Source organism: Ceratotherium simum, chromosome 37 (genome assembly GCF_057802395.1).
Source record: "Ceratotherium simum simum isolate JZ-2026a chromosome 37, ASM5780239v1, whole genome shotgun sequence".
In the NCBI taxonomy this organism is placed as follows: domain Eukaryota; kingdom Metazoa; phylum Chordata; class Mammalia; order Perissodactyla; family Rhinocerotidae; genus Ceratotherium; species Ceratotherium simum.
The window spans coordinates 27,925,328-27,945,712 of NC_141936.1; the positions used below are offsets into that span (position 1 = coordinate 27,925,328).

The following is a 20,385-nucleotide window of genomic DNA, read 5'->3' on the forward strand; positions in this document are numbered from 1 at the left end:
TGCCTGTTGCAGCTGATCAAAAGCCAGCGCTGCTGAGCCGGCAGCGCACCGGGGTGATGGGGTCAGCTGCCCTTCCTCAGCGTTACGGTGTTTCCTTTGTGCCTTGCAGGCATCGCTGTGCTCTACCTGCACCTCTACGACGTGTTCGGGGACCCCGGCTACCTGCAGATGGCGCACGGCTACGTGAAGCAGAGTCTGAACTGCTTGAGCAAGCGTTCCATCACCTTCCTCTGCGGGGACGCGGGCCCCCTGGCGGTGGCCGCAGTGCTGTACCACAAGATGAGCAATGAGAAGCAGGCCGAGGACTGCATCACCCGGTAATCGTGTTTCTTTGTGAGGATCGTTATTTGGACGTAGTTATGCATTACTTCTGTGTGTGTCAGCAGAAGAGCGTTCGAGTGAGTGCTTTTCTCTCAGCCAGCCCTGGTGGTCTAGTGGCTAAGATCCGCTGCTCCCACCCCTGCGGCCTGGGTTTGTTTCCCGGTCAGGGAACCACACAACCGTCTGTCTATTGGTTGTCACACTGTGGCAGCTGCGTGTGGCTGTGATGCTGAAAGCTATGCCACCAGGGTTTCAAACACCAGCAGGGTCACCATGGTGGACAGGCCTCAGCAGAGCCTCCAGACTAGACAGACTAGAAGAAGGACTGGCCACCCCCTCCTGAAAAAATTGGCCCTGAAAACCCTGTGAATAGCAGCGGGGCATTGTCTGATAGAGCACCGGAAGGGGAGAGGCTGGCGCAAAAAGACCAGGCAGGCTTCTGCTCTGCTGTCCACAGGGTCTCTAGGAGTCAGAATGAACTCGATGGACCTAACAATAAACTTTTCTCTCATCCGTAAGTCTTAGTACTGCCATTTGATCAGTTCTCACGTTATTCCTATGATGTAGTTAAGGAACAACCATTATAATCCCTATTTTATTACAAGATGTAATGACGTGGATATGTTCCGGATCAAGCATCAGTTCAGTAACAAAAGTGATCAGAAGCCTAATCAAGTGATACTAATCCAAGGCTACCCAAGATCAGTAATTCGAGGAAATGCAGGTCACTTCTTGCAGTGGGCCGAGGGGCCTCCCAGGGGACACAGACTGATTCGCAACTGCATACCTCTGGGGCAAATGGTGTGCAAGCCCTGATTTCCATTTTTAGTATAAATCAGGGCAGCCCACTGGAAGCTTGAATTATGAAGAGTTACTCAACTTCTGTACTAGTAAACTGTAGTTATTGCTTTCCTAGCGTTTATGGAACACTGAGAATTCTACTGAGAAATCTGGCTGCCACGCAGCCCTGCGTGCAGTGCTGCTAGGCTCCCACTGAGCGCGCTACACGCAGAGAGTTGCGATTCCAGCAAAGGTCGTTTTGTTGTGTAATAGACTTTACTCTTTAGAGCAGTTTTCAGTTGACAGCAAAGTGAGAGGAAGGTACAGAATTTCCCATACGCCCCCTGCCCCCACACAGGCACAGCCTCCCCACCATCAGCATCGCCCACCAGAGTGGAGTGCTTGTCACAGTCAGTGACCCTGCACTGACATGTCCTCATCACCCAGAGTCCATAGTGTACCTGGGTGCTGTACACTGTGGGTTTGGACAAATGTGTAGTGACATGTATCCATCATTGCTAGTGTCACACAGCAGGTTCACTGCGCTACGAATCCTCAGTGTCTGCCCATTCATCCCTCTTCCCTCCTGCTTGACCCTTGACGATCAGAGATCTTTTTAGTGTCTCCAGTTTTGTCTTTTCCAGAATGTCATATGGTTGGAATCATACAGTCGTGGCCTTTTCAGATCGGCTTCTTTCACTTAGTAAGATGCAGTTAAGGTTCCTCCATATCTTGTCTTGACTTGAAAGTTCTTTTCCTTTTAGTGCTGAATTATGTTGCATTGTCTGAATGGACCAGTTTATTCATCCATTTACCTACTGAAGGACATCTTAGTTGCTTTCAAGATGTGGCAATTATGAATAAAGCTGCTGTAAACATCCACGTGCAGGTTTTTGTCTGGACATAAGTTTCCAGCTCCTTTGGGTAAATACCAAGGAGCATGATTGCTGGATTGTATGGTAAGAGTATGTTTAGTTTTACAAGAAACTTGCAGAGTGGCTGCACCATTTTGCACTCCCTCCAGCAGTGAGGAGAGTTCCTGCTGCTCCACATCCTCATCAGCATTTGGTGTTGTCAGTGTTGCGGAGTTTGGCCATTCTAATAGGTGTGTGGTGGTGTCTCACTGTTGTTTCAATTTGCATTTCCCTGATGACATAGGATGTGGAGCATCTTTTCTTATGCTTCCTTGCCATATCTTCTCTGGCGAGGTGTCTGTAAAGGTCTTTAGCTCATTTCTTAATGGGGTCCAGCAACATTTCAGTCAGTGATCGTCCCGGAGTTGACCATGGTTTTGATTCCCACCACTCCTTCTTGTGTATCACTGTTAGAAGAGCGTTATCATCTCTGATTTCGTTTGGTGAGGATCCCTGGGTTAATCTAACACTTTGCTCCACCTGTAATGCTCTGTGAATCCTTATATTAAATCATTCCCTGAATTGGCATATCCTCAGAATACCTTTTTTTATACATGCCTATGCTACATCTATCAGAGGTTAGAAATTATATAGTGCAACTTAAAAACAAAAAATGTGTTACTCGTGTGTCTAGAGGAAAAAACTGTGAACACTCCACTCGAGGGCTGGGAATTATTTAGTATAAAACCTGTCAGTAAGCTTGATCAAAATGGCACGTGAAACAAAGCAGTGATTGGCCCAAGTTTAATTAACATGTTCCTTCCATACTAATTAACCTGCATAAGACCAGCCAACACAAAAACGGTTCCATACCATCTGAATTTGAAACACAGAAACTGCTTTTCTGGTTTTCCGCATAGCCAGTTTAAAGCTGTTAGCCACACACGTGCTTTACAGGTTCACAAGAGAAGTCGCCTTCAGTGAATCACTCTAAGTATCACAAAAATAAGTTGTCATGGTCCCAATATTTGATATATAATGCCAGCTTTTCTCAATATATGTACAGCCAGAGAGTAATAGTTTGCTATGTGAGGCATGCTAATAAGTGTTAAATGGAAACAGGATTTGTGTATTCAGACAGATTGGGAAACACTATTTAAGGTTAAACGTGCACCTTTCCTGGCTGCTCAGTCTTCAGCGGCTCTGAAGGGAACCAGCTACTCTAGGGATCAGAATTGGCCAAACTCATCTTGGGGACAATGCCTTTTCCTAATGACATCTTAGGGCCTCTTGTTCTAAGAAATACTCTTTGGAGAATAGTACCAGTAGATGTTAATATTGGTTTATTATAAAACACTCTTGAGAGAAAGCTAAAATTTCTTTTTGTTTTGATACCTTGGTAATAAAGGTGTTTTTGTTATTTATACCTTTTTTAAAATTTTATGACATTTCAACAATCTTTTATTTATAGCCAGGAGACTTGTTAAGGTTAAAAATATAGAACGTGACAGGATGGCCCGGTGGCGCAGTGGTTAAGTTCACACACTCCTCTTCGGTGGCCCGGGGTTGGCAGGTTTGAATCTCAGGCGTGGACCTACGCACCGCTCATCAAGCCATGCTGCGGTGGCGTCCCACATACAAAATTGAGGAAGATGGGCACAGATGTTAGCCTAGGGCCAATCTTTCTCACACACACACAAAATATATATATATATATAGAATGTGAATGTGTGATAGGAATATATGCTGTTAGTGGCTGCAGCTTTGATTTTGCAGATTTCTGGAGTTCATGGCCGAACAGAAAGGAAAAAGAATTATCTGTAAATTACTTTCATGTCTCCTCCCTTTTAAGAGAAGAATCTATAAGTCTTTTCAATTCAATTTCAGGAAATCCAAAGTGATTTGCTGTCGTCAGTGATTTGTTTTGCTTCTCACCAACCGCTCTTCCTCGAGTCCCAGCCCTTCTGAGATGTCGCAGCTGCTCGGACCCTCTGTGCGGCGTCTGTGTTGTAACCCTCTGCGAGCGTTGTGTTCCAGCTTACCTTTCCCACATCTTTTTAATGTAATGGGCTTCCAGAGTCATAATTTGGAGTTTTAGAGACCAAAAGGGCCTTTGGGATCATCAAGTCTAATCCTTAGACAAAGAAACTGAAATCCAAAGAAATCAGTGTTTCCCTAAGGTAGAGCTTCTTACCTTGGGGCCCTGGGAATCTTAGGGTTTCCAGAGGTATAGAAAACCCCCAAATTGTGTTCAGTGTGGAGAGAGCATTTATACTTTTCCTGGAGGGGTCTGTGACTCCCCAAAAGGAGCCTGTGTATGTGCACACATGTGTGCATGCATATGTGCATGTGTGCACACGTGTCTGTGCACATGTGTGTTGTGCACACGTGTGTGCATATGTGTGTGCGTGTGTGCCTCTGTGCGAGTGTGTGTGTGGCGTTTGTGTTCACATTGTCCTGCACGTGCTGAGGAGGTGGGCAGATGAACAGCGCTGGTTGGTTCTGGTGCCTGGTGTACCTGCGCCCGTGTCCACCCTCTCTCCCACAGAGCCGTCGGTGCCCCCACACAGGGAGGGCGTTGCCTCGTTTGTGCCACTTACGTGGCTGACCTGCCGTGCAGTGCTTTGGGGCCGGTACTGGGAGTGATGGAGAGCTTTGGCTCTCTGGGCAGGAAACGTCGGCCCTCTCTCTCTTTTGTAGTGTGAGGAGTAGGAAAAGGACTTCTTTTTTAAAAGTTACGAACCTTTTGGTGATACAGGCAAAAGCTCCCCAGCCACACCCTGGGGAGGTCTTGCTGGGGGTGGAGAGAGCCGTCCTGTTTGCACGTCCTCGTTCTCCCATGAGTGACATGTCCGTGACATGTCTCCTCTCGGGGGGTTGCTTTAATGTCAACAATCAAAACAGATAAATGGAGCTGCACGGTGTGCTTCTGGGTTTGAGTTCCTGAAAACACATAAAATAATCGTTACGATTTGTAAATGCAGTCCTTTCTTCATTGTATCTTGAGAATGTAACATGTAAGACATGCCAGGTCCTGCCTTTGGTGGTCACCAGAGCCAACGAATGAGTGTTAATGACTCGAATTCAAATCCAGAAAAAAAACGGAATACTTCCTTTTTTACCCTAAACTGCAAAATATTGTTTTAACGAGATGCTCTGAGCAATACTTTGTTTTCAAGTGTTAGAAAGATATTTGCTACCTACTTTGAATTTCCCCAACGCAGATGAGCTTGGCTGCAAAATAACTGGAATGTTAATTAAATATCGCCACCTCGTGGTGGTGCAGGTCACAGCGCTGGCAGATACAGGACTGTTTCCTGATCCCGTGGTCCAAACCTGTGGTCTTTAGATGAGAGTCTAAAGCGTAATTGTTCTGAGAAACTTCCACAGAACAGTGTCTGGTTAAACATTCACGGTAGTTTCTCTTGTTGAATAGTGCTCCCAGTCTCCTTTGCAAAAGTGAATCAAAAGTGCTTTTTTATATCTAAATTCTATACAATTTGCTACGTTATATTGAAACTTGATGATAAATTTTTACCACAACTCGGAAACATTTATTCTGTTCACTACAACAGTTGAGTTTGTGTCTAGTAAACAGATTTTATTTTCTTAAGGTCTCTATGTTACTGAGCTGCCAGTTCTGGTGTGAAAAACACAGACTTTTTCTTAATAAACATTTTTAAGTTCTTTAAAACTGTTAGGGATGTGTGTGTGTGTGTGTGTGAGATACTGAAATAGAAAACAGAATGGTTCTTAATTCTGCCGGCGAGATGTCCCTGTTGGCGTGGGGAAAAGGTCACGCAAGGTGTCACAAGGAAATGGAAAGCTGCCTCTGAGCACCATGTCCCTGTTCCCGAGGTGACCGCCGTCCCGCTGCGTTTATGCCCGTGTCTGTAGAGGAAAAACGCAGGCGCCGTCACGTGCGCACTCCACTAGCTGACTGACTGAGGTGCCTCCGTTGCTGAGGTCGTGGGGGAAAGTCTGCAACCAGCCCTGCTCTTCCCAGCCCTCTCCTGGGGAGCAGGTTCCTTTCCGGATGCTTCCGTAGCTTCTTGTCAGTCACCGTTTCGTAGCTGTCAGCCCCTCGCAGTCACTAGAATCATGTCATTCTGGTTATTAAACCTCGTCCTCTTGGTTTTACATGTGAGTGCCCCCGCCCTCTCCGTAGGCTGTGGGGGGTGCACGGGGTGGGGGTTGTTCTCTCTCCCTTCAGAGCCAGGACTCTGGTCACCGCACCTGTCCTGGTGGTGGCAGTGGTCAGGTTCTTGTTTTCTGGTTTGTTTTGTTGTCTGTGGATGTCTGTGGCTGTGTCCGCCCTCAGCCGTCACCTCACCACTGAGTACGTTACAGTGACCAAGTTCTGCCGAATGTGCACACGTCTGTTAGGAGGAAGATACACACACACAAGCAGTCCTTCTTGTGGCTGGGAGAAAGCCACCTTGTCCTCGGCACCTCTTGGATCTTACCCGTCAAGCGGTGGTAGGGCCGGTACCGTCTCCCAGACCTCCCGCCCATCGTCACCACGTGGTCCCCCGCGGACAAGCCCTGTCCTGACACTCCTGCTGCTCTCGCTGGCAAACCCTCCCTCTGTGCAGGTGTTCATAAGTTGCCTGAAGCGCCCAGTGCCTCTGCCTGTGGGTCCCTGTGAGAGAACTTCACGTGGAGCCTGTCACCAGGGTGTGGTCCTGGGCACTTCAACTGCCGGCCAGCCGTTCCTAGTGTAGACCAGTCAGACAGGACACGTGCACAGGCACCGTCTACACGTGACTGCTGTAGGAGTGAGTTCCCACCCAGACGACTTAGTGAGCGAGTTTTACAGTCAACAATGGCTTTGTCGTCAGGTGGCTTATGACACGAAACATGGCGTTTAGTCTCTGTAATTGCTAATGTCCTTTCATTACTGCTCTTTTCCCGAAATCCCTGACTCTGCCTTCATACTTTTCCAGGATGCTAATGTCATTTTGTCAAGTTTCACCAAAAATTAAATTGTTTTAATAACTTAAACAGTGTCACATTGAATTTATAGGATAATTTAGGGTTGAGTTGTGCTTTCAAAATGTCGTGTGATAAAAATCTGAAATAGCAGGGACGGTTTTCCCACCTATCATATTTGCTTCCCCTCCCCCCAAAAGGAAAAAGGTTCATTCTCAGAGTTCAGACTGCAAATCTGGTCTCTCTCCTGAGCTCTTCTCCCTCTGTGCTCTCCGCCGGCTTCTGCTTCCCGGGGCTCCCCTTCTTGGTCCTCTGGAAAGAAATCGGGCTTTGGGTACCCCGCTCTGCACTCCCCACGACTGTGCCTGCCTGTGGGGCCAGGTGACCGGAAGGCCGGGAGGAGAAGTGAAGCGATGGGGGCTCCCCCACGCTCCTGGGACCGCAGCTCCTCTGATCCGTGAGGAAGGGCCCCTCCCTCAGAGTTTTCTCCCGTGGGCTCCTGTCCCCTTCGCATCTGCTGCCACCGTGACATCGCTCGTGGCCTGGAGTGCAAGAGAACAAAGGAACAAGGGAAATAAAGGAAAATGAGTGCTTTACTCGCTCTCTCTGATAGTAGGAGTTCCTTTCCATTGCTTCTGGAGACAGAGCTAAAGGCTTCGTCTGGGGCTCTCTCTTAGCCCCTCGGTGCCCGCTGCCAGGTTTGGGGCTGCACCAGAGGGGAAACGTGGTGGGCTCACCACTGGGTGGGTGGAACTTCAATTCTGGTTTTCTTCCCCGTTCCACCTGCCACCGTTCACTGTTCAGAGTCCTCAAATAGCCACGTCCTGCGTTCTTTCCAGGTTTGGAGCTGCGTTTACTGGGAGAGGCGAGGTGGACTTTGCTTTCTGCACCTCACCTGGAACCAAAACCCAAAATAGCTTTTTTTGAGAAGCTGAACTGAGTATCTCAATAGGGAACTAATAAATTATAGTACACCCACTCAGTGGAATACTACGCAGCTATGATAAAGAAGGAGACCACTCGGTGTGTGCTGGTATAGAATGGACGTCAGGATGTGTCGTTAAATAGCAAGCCACAGAACCTTTGGGGAGATATCTTTATAAACGTGTATCTGCTTATAAGTACATAAAATAATTCTAGGACAGGTTATTTCTGAAAAGAAGGGCTGGAAGCTGGGGGGCTGGGGAGACAGGGAGGCTGACACCTGGGTGCCGTTCGCGTGTGTTGTTGACTGTGGTAGGTGAGGCCGCTGTGCAGACACTCTGAGTAGGCCTGATGGCACGCGTAAGAAATCAGTCAAGGAAGGAGATCACTGGGGCACCGCGGGCGTTGCATTTGGCGGAAATAGAGGGCTCTTGAGTGTGAACTTGGTCCTTTCTCCAGGCCAGATGCTGCAATAGCCAGCACTTCTCACCTCGCACCCCGGCTGCTGATGGGGCACGTATCCACAGGACACTGGGGAGGCTCCAGGTGGCCTCAGCCGGACACGTGGAGTCCTCCATTCTTAGACTTTCTTGTTTGTCGGTTCTGTTGTGAACTGAAGAGAAGAAATTTAGTTGAGGGTTAATCTTTGAACCCTGACTACCCTTTCTGGTCTGGCCCAGCCCACTTAATATTGAAAATGTAATAATATATAATAATTTATAATGTATAAATATATTAAAATAGTTACATTTTATATATTATATTATAATATATTAAATTATTATTATATATTTTAAATATTTTATATATATATATTTGTGTGCATGTATTTTCTAAATGTACCATTTTTAAGTATATACCACTATCCGATCCCTTTGAAATTATCTCAGGCATGTATTTTTATTCCCAGGCTGATTCACCTAAATAAGATTGATCCCCACGCTCCAAATGAAATGCTCTATGGACGGATGGGCTACATCTATGCGCTTCTCTTTGTGAACAAGAACTTTGGAGTGGAAAAGATTCCTCAAAGCCATATTCAGCAGGTACCACGTTTTTGTTCTTTTCGGAGTCTTTTTAGCATCTACTTACTTTCTGCCTAAACCGTTGGTTTTGTTTCTCTAGTTAGCACGTCTCAAGGTGTGTCTTGGCCTCTGAAGGTCAGGCGTGGTCAGAGACCAGCAGCTTCACGCTGAGTGCTGCTGGGAGCTCTGAGGGGTGACTGGAATGAGGGCCCAGCCTGCCCCGTGTGAGGGTGTAGACCCCACAGAAGGAGATGAGGCCAGATTCCACCTCCCAGGCGCAGCCGTCTTCTTTGGCGCCTGAAGGAGTTTCTGCTTCCCTTTGACAAGTGAGTTCTTGTCAGCTGTAGTGAAAAGAGTTCAAGACGCTCCATATTCTCCCTCTTTTAGGCAGAATACAGTCACCCCGCTTCTCTGAGTGCAGAATCAAACTGTGCCCGTCCACGCCGTGAGATGGTGTCTGATTCGCCGTGTTCCCTGGTTCCTCTTAGCAAAAAGTTCCTTACCTCCACCAGGAAGGCTTTATTCCGATTCTCTCGTTATTTTGGTCTGTTTTCTCCCTGTAGATTTGTGAAACAGTCTTAACCTCTGGAGAAAACCTAGCTAGAAAGAGAAACTTCACAGCGAAGACTCCACTGATGTACGAATGGTACCAGGAGTACTACGTGGGGGCTGCCCACGGCCTGGCAGGGATCTACTACTTCCTGATGCAGGTGAGAGGCGCTGGTGCTGAGGCCGTGCGTGTGCTTCCGGCTGTGCCGTCAGGGTGGGGACGAGGCGCCCAGCTCTGTTTCCTGGTTCTCTGGACCCCGCGTCCCTCTCCCTGTGGTGCCCTGGCCTACACAACAGGGTGTTTGCCGAGGTGCGTTCTGAAGTGCATAAACAGAAGGCCCGTGCCTTGAGATGCTGTTTGATCTGTGAGTGACCGTCCTCGCCCATGTGGTGCCATGTGTGTGGACTAGTGTTTCAGCTGTACCTCTGCACAAAGTGCCCTCTGCTCCTCTCGTCTCTTCCAGCAGATGCCTTGAATTAAGACTGTTATCCCACATTATAGGGCACCACCCACTGAAACAAATTCCAGGAGTACAAACAAAATCAGTAGAAAACAAATGAGCGTTTGTAGCCCGAGGTTCCCTTAAACAACAAGGCTAAGGAACCTTTTCTGTGGATTCTGTGTAACTTACCTGAAAAATAGCTGGATGTGCCCAACAGTTGTTCAGATCTACTGCCATTGGGGGACATCAGCCAAAGTCGATAGACTGAGGACAGGTGGGATGCCTTCAGCAAGCGTGACCAGGAAGGGAGGTTGGAAGAGGACTTCTCATGAGAGCATCATTTCCTGGGGCTTATTTAGCAATCTTGAAGGAGAAATTGACACTTTTGAATAAGAATCTGTGGCACAAGAAGGCCACGTAAGGCTCCAGGTGCTGACTGGTCGCCTCGTCCTCGTCTGCTCTGGCAGCTGGATGGAGTCCAGAACCTCCTAGAGACTTCCACTTCCTTTTGGTCATGTTTTCTGGCTGCTTTAAAACCCATCCCTGAGGCTTGGGAAGGTCTGTTTGCTCCAGCAGAACTGACGATTCCTGTTCTCGTTCTCAGCCCAGCCTTCAGGTGAGCCACGGGAAGTTACACAGTTTGGTGAAGCCCAGCGTGGACTACGTCTGCCAGCTGAAATTCCCGTCCGGCAATTACCCTCCGTGTGTGGACGATACGCGAGATCTGCTGGTCCACTGGTGCCACGGCTCCCCGGGGGTGATCTACATGCTCATCCAGGCCTATAAGGTGCTGTGAATTGTCTCGGTTTAGAAATAAACTGGAAAACATAACATAAAATTCTGTAATTTGGCGTTAGTTTTACGTATGATCCTTAAAGGAACAATAGATAAATCACTTGTCTGACCTAAGATCACATTGCTAAGTGGATTATAATTCATTCTCATTCGTTCAGTATCTGTCGTACTATAGCAGACATTATTTCATAGGACAGGAGACTGCTTCACTGACGGGTAGAGCAGCAGTGGCAGAGACAATTAAAAGTAGGAAGAACCCTCCTTGTGCACTGCTGGGGGGAATGTAAAGTGGTACAGCTGCTGTAGAGAACAGTTTGGCAGTTCCTCAAAAAATTAAACACAGAATTAACATATGATCCAGCAATTCCACTCCTAGGTATATACCCAAAAGAATTTTTAAAAATGAATCAAACAGGTGCTTGTACACCAGTGTTCCATAGCAGCGTTATTCACAGTAGCCAGAAGGTGAAAACAATCCAGGTGTCCGTCAGCAGAAGAGTGGATAGACCAAATGTGGTATATACGTACAGTGGAATATTGTTCAGCCGTAAACAAAGAATGAACTTCTGCTCCACACTACAATATACATGAACCTCAAAAACATTATGCCAAGTGAAATAAGCCAGGCACGAAAGGACCAATACTGTATGATTCCACTTAGGTGACGTGATGGTTAGTATGCGGTGTCTAGAATGGGCAAATTCAGAGACAGAAAGTAGAATAGACATTACCCGGGGCTGATGCTGGGGGCAGGGGAATGGGGAATCTCACTTAATGGGTACAGAGTTTCTGTTTGGGATGATGAAAACATTTTGGAAATAGGTACTGGAGATGGTTATACAACATTGTGAATGTGCTTAGTGCCACTGAATTGTACACTTTAGATGATTAAAATGGTAACTTTTATATATATTGTACCATCATAAAAAAGTGCAAATATCTTCTAAAAAGCATGCTGTGGCGAGCTGTAATCAAGGAAAAGAGGGTTTTTATTTGAGAAAAAAAAAAAGTGAACCAAGATATATATCTATGTCTTTGGTGCCAGATCTACAAATCACAAATCTGCAGACTATAAAGAGGCAGTGGCCTCTCATAGTCTAAACAAACTTTTAGTATATCAAGTTTTCCTCTCGGAAAATTAGGTATAATGGAAAAACTTTTAAAACTGCCTTATTCTATTTTTGAGGACACTTAGTTTGCAATGAGATAGTAAAAACGGCTACTCAGAGTATTTCTCAAGTCTTTGATCAAGATTAGGAAGCTGCAGAAGAGGTGTGTCTGCTTTTCTGGCACAGTATAGTGTTTTATATCAGATCAGTTTTTTAACGAGTTTTATAAGCAGGTTCTTCTCCAGTATGTGAAGAAACGTCCTAATAGTGAAGGGCGTCGTTGTTGCCTAAGAAGGTAGCGTGTGTTCTTGGAAAGTGAATAATGGTAGCAGCAAGATTCAAGTAAAATAATGTTGCTTCACTGATAACACGCATGCACACAAACACACGTGCACGTGAGACAGACTGCAGATAAGGTCACGCCCAGGTACATAAAAACAGAAGCAAGCTAGTGAGTTGTTGTAATTCGTCCCCACCGGTACAACACACCTCTCTGGCTCTACATCCCTGACTTTCCTTGCCAAGCCCCCTACTCTCTCCCTTACCCCGTCTCCCTCCTTTCCTGTCAGGAAGGAATGTCAGTAGAAGTTTCTTTTGCGTCCCTTCCAATGGCACTGTGTCCCCCGGCTCCGCAGGTGTTCAGAGAGGAGCAGTATCTCAACGACGCCTATCAGTGTGCCGACCTGATCTGGCAGCACGGGCTGCTGAAGAAGGGCTACGGGCTGTGCCACGGCACCGCGGGCAACGCCTACGCCTTCCTGGCGCTGTTCAACCTCACGCAGGACGTGAAGTACCTGTACAGGGCCTGTAAGGTAGGAGGCCGAGCCGCCAGAGAGAAGCACCGCCTCCCGGGAGGTTGTAGAAAGGGCTCCAGTTCATCTGATTTAATTCATTTATTTTTTAACCGTGAGTCTGTAGAGCAAACCCAGTTACTTAAGAAAACCTTCAAAAACCATTCAGTGGAATTAGCTTCCTTTTAAAAGAACATGATTCTACTCAACAGCGTTTATGGGGGAAAAAGAGAGATGTAGGGTGGTTTTGCTCCTTCCTTTCTTCTTTGATAACCTTGGAGATACGTGGCTCAGACGTATCATTCTATTCCTCCCGCACTTGGTACTCTCTTTCAGACCACGTGTTTGTCTGCATTAACCCCTTTTCTCTGCCTTGAAGATAGTTTTTGACTTTTCAGAGTAGTTCTTAGAGATGATCTCTATCAATTTATGGGGTCTCTGGAAGAAATCACTGCAGTGGTTTAACTGGCTCTCATTTTCAGTTCGCTGAATGGTGCCTGGATTACGGAGAACACGGATGCAGAACACCGGACACCCCCTTCTCCCTCTTTGAAGGTATTTTTCACACATTACGTATTTGCCTGAGAATATCAGCATCTGCTTCTCTTCCTGGTAATTAGTGTATTTGAATTTGAGCTTTATCGACAAATTAATTTTATAGTCATTTCTTAAAATGAATTCTTGGGGCCAGCCTGGTGGCGCAAGCAGTTAAGTGCACGCACTCCACTGCGGTGGCCCGGGGTTCGCCGGTTCAGATCCCGGGCACGCACCGACGCAGCGATTGTCAAGCCATGCTGTGGCGGTATCCCGTATAAAGTGGAGGAAGATGGGCACGGATGTTAGCCCAGGGCCAGTCTTCCTCAGCAAAAAAGAGGAGGATTGGCAGATGTTAGCTCAGGGCCAGTCTTCCTCAGCAAAAAAAGGAGGATTGGCAGATGTTACCTCAGGGCTGATCTTCCTCAAAAAAAACAAAAAAAGACTTCTTTCTTTACTAATATGACAACTCAATATTAAAAATCAATTAGCACATGGACCACCACAGATCTAATACTCGTAGTCATAGTGGTGGCTGCCATTTATGGAGCCAGGCACATGCTGAGCATTTGCAGATGCCGTCATAACTCATCTCAGCAGAAACACACAGACATTATTACGCTCACGTCACAGACGAGAAGACCGAGGCTGACAGGTAAGTGCCCCACCGTGCCGTGGTGAAGGAGCTCACAGGCGCTGAGTGGCAGGGCTGGCCGTGAACTCGTCTGGCTCCTCTCTCCCTCCCGTCTTCCACCAGGATGAAGAGGCTGAGCCCCTCACTGGTGGTCTTCTCTAATGCTGAACTGCAGCAAATATGAATAAAGACAGTTGCCCGCTTCATTTAAATCATTGCCGTTAGTGTCGTAATGTTGATGCTACAGAATGAACCACTCCACAAGACGGGGTCGCTGGTGTGGTAACTTCTGCTCTTTCTCTTCCTTCAGGAATGGCTGGAACGATATACTTCCTGGCTGACCTGCTGGTGCCCACGAAGGCCAGGTTCCCTGCGTTTGAGCTGTGAAAGGAAAGCTTGCCCCTGCAGTCACTGCATGACCCTGTCTGCATAGCAAGCCTGGGCCAAGTGCTTCGTCGCTTTTCAAGGCAATAGAGAGTCAAACTGTGCACTTGATTTAGTGGGTTTCTTTTCAGAATTTGTCTTTAGTTCAGTTCCTTTTCTTTGTCATTTACTTTAAAAATATCCAAGGAAATCTTTTAACTTCAGTTTCTTCCTAGAAGGAGGTTGGATGATATGTACAGTATTTTGAGGGCATATGTGTATGTATTTCAGAACTTGGAGGAAATCTTGTTCTTATTTAAGCTTATGAATGTAACTGGCTGTTACTGCTCTAAAAATGTTTAAAAGAAACTAAATGTAGATAAACAAAGATAAATATATGATTATTGTTGGACTTTGCCCTCCACCTCTGCTCTTTAGTATTTTGTCTCAGACAGGACAGATGGTTTTTATGACCCTGCTTTTCTCTGGTGGTGGATTATGAGAGGGGACAAAAATATAAATATATGTTTCCAGGACAGAAATTGCGAGAGCTGCAAACTGGGCAAGGGACCTAAATACCGTTTTTCAAGTTCCCAATGCTCATTTAAACTAGAGATAAACATACTGGCAAATTTGCCTCTTTTTGTTTGTAGAGAATCCAGGCTCTGTAAGCCAGTATTGTTATCAAAAACTTCTAAAATGCAATGGTCGTTGTGAAAATTCTGACTTGAAGGTTAGTTCAAGATAAGCTAACAAAAATAGATTATTGTTTTCTTTAAAATAAGCCAGTGTATTTTGGAACTATTTACTTACATTTGTTTGTTCTCTAGAATTAGTATAAGCTCCGGAAGGAGTTTTCTGTGTGACTGTGTCATGACCCGGGATTGCGGTCCACACGTCCAACTGACCTTCTAAACTTTGACTAGTGTTTACTTACTGTGCAGTGACTCTGCTTGAGTGCTGGCTGTTTGGGACAAGCCATAAGGTATTTGCCTTCCCGTCAACCTGTCTGGACGTTGGTCTTTTCACTAAATCGTACAGCGCTCTACTTCTGTTTACAAAGGGGGGGGAGGGTGCTAGACAGCCAATAGCTAGAACCGAAGCACTCAGCTTTTGATGTTTGTTTAGGAGGTGTTAGCCAGTGATTGTGCTTAGAGCAAATAGAGCCTGTCTCTGCGTATCCTCGGCTTACCGCTCGTCCCTGTCTGAGCCCTCGGGTCGGGGTTGCATGGTGGATGAGGACTCTCTGACGGATGTTTTCACTCATCGGCTCCCATTCCACCTCCTTCCATTTCTGCCTTTCCAGGCTTCTTTGGTATTTTCTATATGTTTCGACTGATTTTAGAACGTTTCGCAGCTTTAAAAAACAGTGTCTAAGCAGTTTAAATGTGCCTACTTCACTGCTCTCTCAGTCACAATAACATGCTATTTTTATCTGAACTTTGAAACAAATCCCCACTGAGTGTATGTTGGTTCCTGCAGGTAGTGGTCCCCTATTATTTTCCATTTAGCACCAAAATAGCTAATATTATTGGAAATTGTCTGACCCTTTAAAGGCTACTGACAATAGGATCTGAGCAACAGCCCACTGCTCAATCTCTAGATTAGCTTCCTGCTCTGTGACTTGTGCTTGTCAGGACAACCTCGTGCCTCTCAGGTTTCCCATGTGCTGCTGGTGAGCCGCGTACGGGCTGTCCTTTGCCGTGGACGTTCAGAGCCACGGTGTCAGCATTCACGGTGCAGCTCATCTGCTGTGGGCTGGGTGTCCACCTTGAAAGAGTAAAGCCCGTTTGGTTTAGTTACATGTCTTGCTCTACTGTACCTGTACTGTTAGCTGCTGTAGTTACTAACCAAGGGAAAAGGAGCAAAAACACACTCTTAGCCAGAGGAGGCTTGATCACAGTGCTTCTCCAAACATCTTGGTTAATTTAGCCCCAGGAAGACTTCAGTGCAGGGAGGAGAACATTTTGAATAAGATTCTTGCTAATATTTGGATTGCAATTGAGCTACTGTCATCCATTAACAAATTTGTCAATACAAACACAATTCAAATTTCATGTTCTTTAGCTTTTTAGGACTTATTAAAATTAAACTGGCAGGATTTTATATTTGTGCCATTGTTTGTTTTATTTATACTTAAGAGCTAAGAAAGTTTGATGGGATTTTAAACTCAGCTGAAGGCTGTGAAATTAAGACCGTACCCTAACACCGTGGTGGAAACTGAAAGAACCTTTTACACCAGCTTTCTTAGTTTTACAAGGAAGAGGCATCATTTCAGTTCTATTCCTGTTACATCATTTTTCCCTCAGATATTTTTCTTTTTGGTAAAAACTTTCCCAAAAGTTGCTTTCCAGAAAACTCAACAGTGTCTCTTATCTGCATTGCAAAGACTAGGTAGTACAACCTCAAAAGCTTTTGAGGAGTGTTCATTTGTCCTGTCGTGTGCTCCTGTTCCTTGGTGATGAGAGTGGCAGTAGTTAAGTTTTCATCATGTAAAAACGTGAACGTCACCACCACCTCTGTCCATCCCACTGGGCTTTGGTCTCATCTGAGTTGTCCGTCTTTGACCCTGAGGGTCATTTGGCCCCGTTTCCGTCTTTGATGTCACTTCCAATCATTTGGCACCAGAAGCCTTCATGGCGGGTGGAATTCTAGGTAAAAATGGATCCAAGGCCGTTTTCTCTCCTTATTACCGCCCGCCCACGGAACTGCATCGAGAGACGTGCTCTGCCCCTGTGTCCTCGGGTTAACCTGTGTCTGATCTCACGATGCCCTGCCTCCTGCTCGCTGATTCTGAAACACACAATGTGAAGAGTGAACAGTTATCTGTCTGCCTTTGGCTCCTAGACCTCGTCTGTGGTCCTTTATTGCTCACACTGAATTCTGATTCCACTTCTGCTTGCCCTGAATAGATCAGAGCACCCGTTTCTGTGTTGCGAGGCTGTAGAAGAACCGTTTCTGTCATGTAGAGAGAAAACAAGGTGCTGGGAAGATTCAAGGAACCCACCCCAAGCTGTATTGCCATGTATCGGAAAGGGCTGGGATCGTGTGTACTATGTTCTGTAAAGGATTTGACTTGCTGGTTCTCAATAAAATGTTGTTGGGACTATATATTGTCATGTGCTTTTGGTTTGCTTTGGTTTAAACTTAAGAAATATTTTCCTTCAATGGTAAATGATGGCTTTTTCTCTATACACATTCCCTAGGGTTCATTCCTGACTTTTTCTTCATTGTTGGGTCAAACAAGATTTGCAGTACTTTCTGAAAACAGAAATTTATTAGAAGAAAATATTTTTAAATCTGATCGTTATGAAATTAGAGGAATCTAGTAGGCTTCAAGCAGAGCAGTGTATTAACCATCCTACACTTAGGAGATTCCACCCTGTGGTTAATAACTAAAGGCCCAATTCTGGAAATTGATTTCCCTGCTGACCAGTTCTGAAAGGAATTCGGAAGAGAGGAGGAGATTAACTGAGGCGTAATTATGAAGTGTACACGCAGAGGTCGAGAAGGAGTTCTGCTGAATCGCCTGGTGGAACTTGGTGCCGCTTATCTTCATGACACGACTACGTGGTGTCACTTAGCACAACAGAGATTTGCCAAATTATAAAATACTGTTTTCATCCCCGAATTACATTTTGTCCTGGGTACATATGGTTAAAATGCCCTTCATACCCCTAGTCTGTTGTTTGAGGACTCATGACACTAAGGGTAGATGCTCGGGTATTTTTATTTCTCTCCTTTGATTGGGTGAAGGTGTAGATGGTGGCGTCACAGCTTTAGACGTGGGCAGTGAGGCGTGAAGGGGACGCTGCCTCACAGGGGCCACCCAGAGACTCCACTGTGAGGCTGGGGGTCCCACCCACTGCCCCGGAGTCCGTGTCCCGGGGAGGGACCTGGCAGCACTGCCCTCTGTCCACCCCTCCCCCTGGCTCGTCTTCCTCCCGGAAGAAAAACAGCGACAGGCGCATTACGTTGAACCACGGCTGGAATCTCATGAACAAACAGCACTTGAAGAAGTAACTCGTCTCCTGCAACTTACCCATAGTAGTTTGGTTTATGTTTTCCTAACTTTTCATTAGAAAAGACCTGTGCCTCCTTCTCCTCATGCTCTCTGAATAGAATAACAATTTTTGTGTCATTTCTTTGTCCCAAGTTAGTTCCCACCGGGGATTCAGTGTCATTAAAAGTCTTGTGTATTGTCTGCTCTTATAAGCATCATCGAAAGTGAAAAAAACCTACAAGTCAGTCCCTGATCATTTTCTTTCTCATTGTTTCCCCTCCAAACTCGTCGTCTTCCTTCTGAAGCTGCGGGTCAATTAACCAAGTGAGAACACTGGCTTTCTTACAGTGGAGAACATACTGGCTTCATTGTCCCATTGTGTAAACTGTCGAAACACTGTTTTCCAGGAGCCCTGTGCTAGTGCCTCCTCGGGGACTCGTTTGACAATTTTGTGAGTAATGGGAGAAAGCAGCAAACACACTCAGCCAAGAAGTGAAGTAACGAGGAAGAGAAATGGATCTTAGCAGGAACGCTGCTCCCAGTCGACCAGTTTAATTTCACATTTCTACACTATGTTAGCTTTTCATCCACATGCAAATTACAGCCGTGGTGACATGAAATCTGCTCCTGTTCACAAGCATATTTCCTGGGTGTTCTGTCCTAGGAATTGATGGAGTTTAGATGACTCACATAACTGATGCACTTTCTACCATTTATGCAGTGAATGGGCAGCGTGTTCTATCTTTTACAAGTTCTCATCTGCCCAATTAAAAATTGAGTTGCATTCACATTTCTTTGAAATATATTAAAAGACGCTCTGTAGGTCTGGCTTTGGTGGCCTTTTGTTTCCTTGAAAAAGCCAAATTTATCATCTTTCCTACCTCTCCCTCTGTCAAGTTGCCCCTTCAGCTGGATGTCCTAATTCGGTTAATGGTGTTACTGACTACCTGGGTGCTCAAGCCAACAAAGGTGCATTAACATTCTCCGACTGTTGGTTCTCAAAGTGCAGTCGCTGGACCAGCAACATTAATTAGCATACCTGCAACTGGTCAGAAATGTAAGTTCTAGGGCCCAACCAAGACCCACTAAGTCAGAAACTCTGGTGGTGGACCCAGCAATCTGCGTTCACAGCCCCAGGGGATTCTGATCACAGTCAAGTTTGAGAACCATGAAATTGAAAAATAGCGAGGTTGACATTACATGTTCTGTAGACATTCAATTTAAAATATGGTGTTTTCAATTTTCTGTTTTCTAGTTGTATTTTAGAATACACACACATATTTGTGGGCCCGTGAAAAATTCCTAGGCCCAAGGCACTATGTATTGCCTAGTGGACAAAAACATAGAGCACTGGTTTATACCCTCCGCAAAGATGCTCTTGGAACAATGGACAGAGCGCAGTCGTCATGCTGCTGAAAGAGGAGGCACTCTGGATAGAATACTTGCTGAAAAATGTTTAGATATCTGTCTTCCCCAACCAGACCCCCTGCCTCTTGCGAGAGGGGCCCGGTCCAGGTGCTGGACCCACGGTGTATAGACCGCGTGTGACACACAGAGGGTGCTCGGAAAATGTGCCTGAAACCACCAAACTGAAATGTGGTTCAACCGGCTAGAGAAATGGACTTAGAACCCTTTGCTTAGGTTTATTACGTGCTGGTTAATGACCTTATGTTTAATGTATTATGTTTAATGTATGTTTTATGTATTAATGACCTTTCTGTTTCGTTCGGTAAACTTTGCTTGATTGGTTTGGTTAGTAGTAACCATCTAGTTAGTAGAACCTGAGCGTTAATGAGCTGGTGATATAACGAAAAACAGATTTTGTCCAGCAGGTGTCAGTAGAGCTCAGTTTAATAATTTCAGTCGTTAATGAACTTGAAAAATTAATGAATGTAGGGCCGGCCCGTGGCTTAGCGGTTGAGCGCTCGCGCTCCGCTGCTGGCGGCCTGGGTTCGGATCCCGGGCGCGCGCCAACGCACCGCTTCTCCGGCCATGCTGAGGCCGCGTCCCACATACAGCAACTAGAAGGATGTGCAGCTGTGACATACAACTATCTACTGGGGCTTTGGGGGAAAAAATAAATAAATAAAATTAAAAAAAAAAAAAAAACAACTATTTAAAAAAAAAAAAAATTAATTAATGTGCCGGGAGGGAAAATGCACCCAGAATAGCATTTCTCTGTTGACATTAAGTCGGCATAACCATTCAGGCACGTTGAAACGCTGCAAGGATCGACTTCAGAACAGGGCTTCGTGGTAAACATCTCCCACTTCGAAGTTCAAGGCAGTTTAAACCGGACATTAGGTTATTGTTAACTAGAGCCAAAAT

At 45.9% G+C, this 20,385-nt stretch overlaps 1 protein-coding gene across 2 annotated transcripts in view; it reads left to right on the top strand.

Annotated features, from left to right (window-relative positions):
- LANCL1 (LanC like glutathione S-transferase 1) overlaps positions 1–17,165 on the top strand; it is a 35,444-nt gene extending 18,279 nt beyond the window's left edge. For both annotated transcript variants that reach the window (XM_087424883.1, XM_087424882.1), the window contains 7 exons: positions 110–317; positions 8,722–8,857; positions 9,400–9,546; positions 10,433–10,615; positions 12,368–12,544; positions 13,006–13,078; positions 14,002–17,165. In XM_087424883.1, coding sequence (XP_087281009.1) covers positions 110–317; positions 8,722–8,857; positions 9,400–9,546; positions 10,433–10,615; positions 12,368–12,544; positions 13,006–13,078; positions 14,002–14,078 — 1,001 coding nt within the window. In that variant the 3' untranslated portion in view covers positions 14,079–17,165. The remainder of the gene's footprint in view (positions 1–109; positions 318–8,721; positions 8,858–9,399; positions 9,547–10,432; positions 10,616–12,367; positions 12,545–13,005; positions 13,079–14,001) is intronic.
- Positions 17,166–20,385: the final 3,220 nt, after the last annotated feature.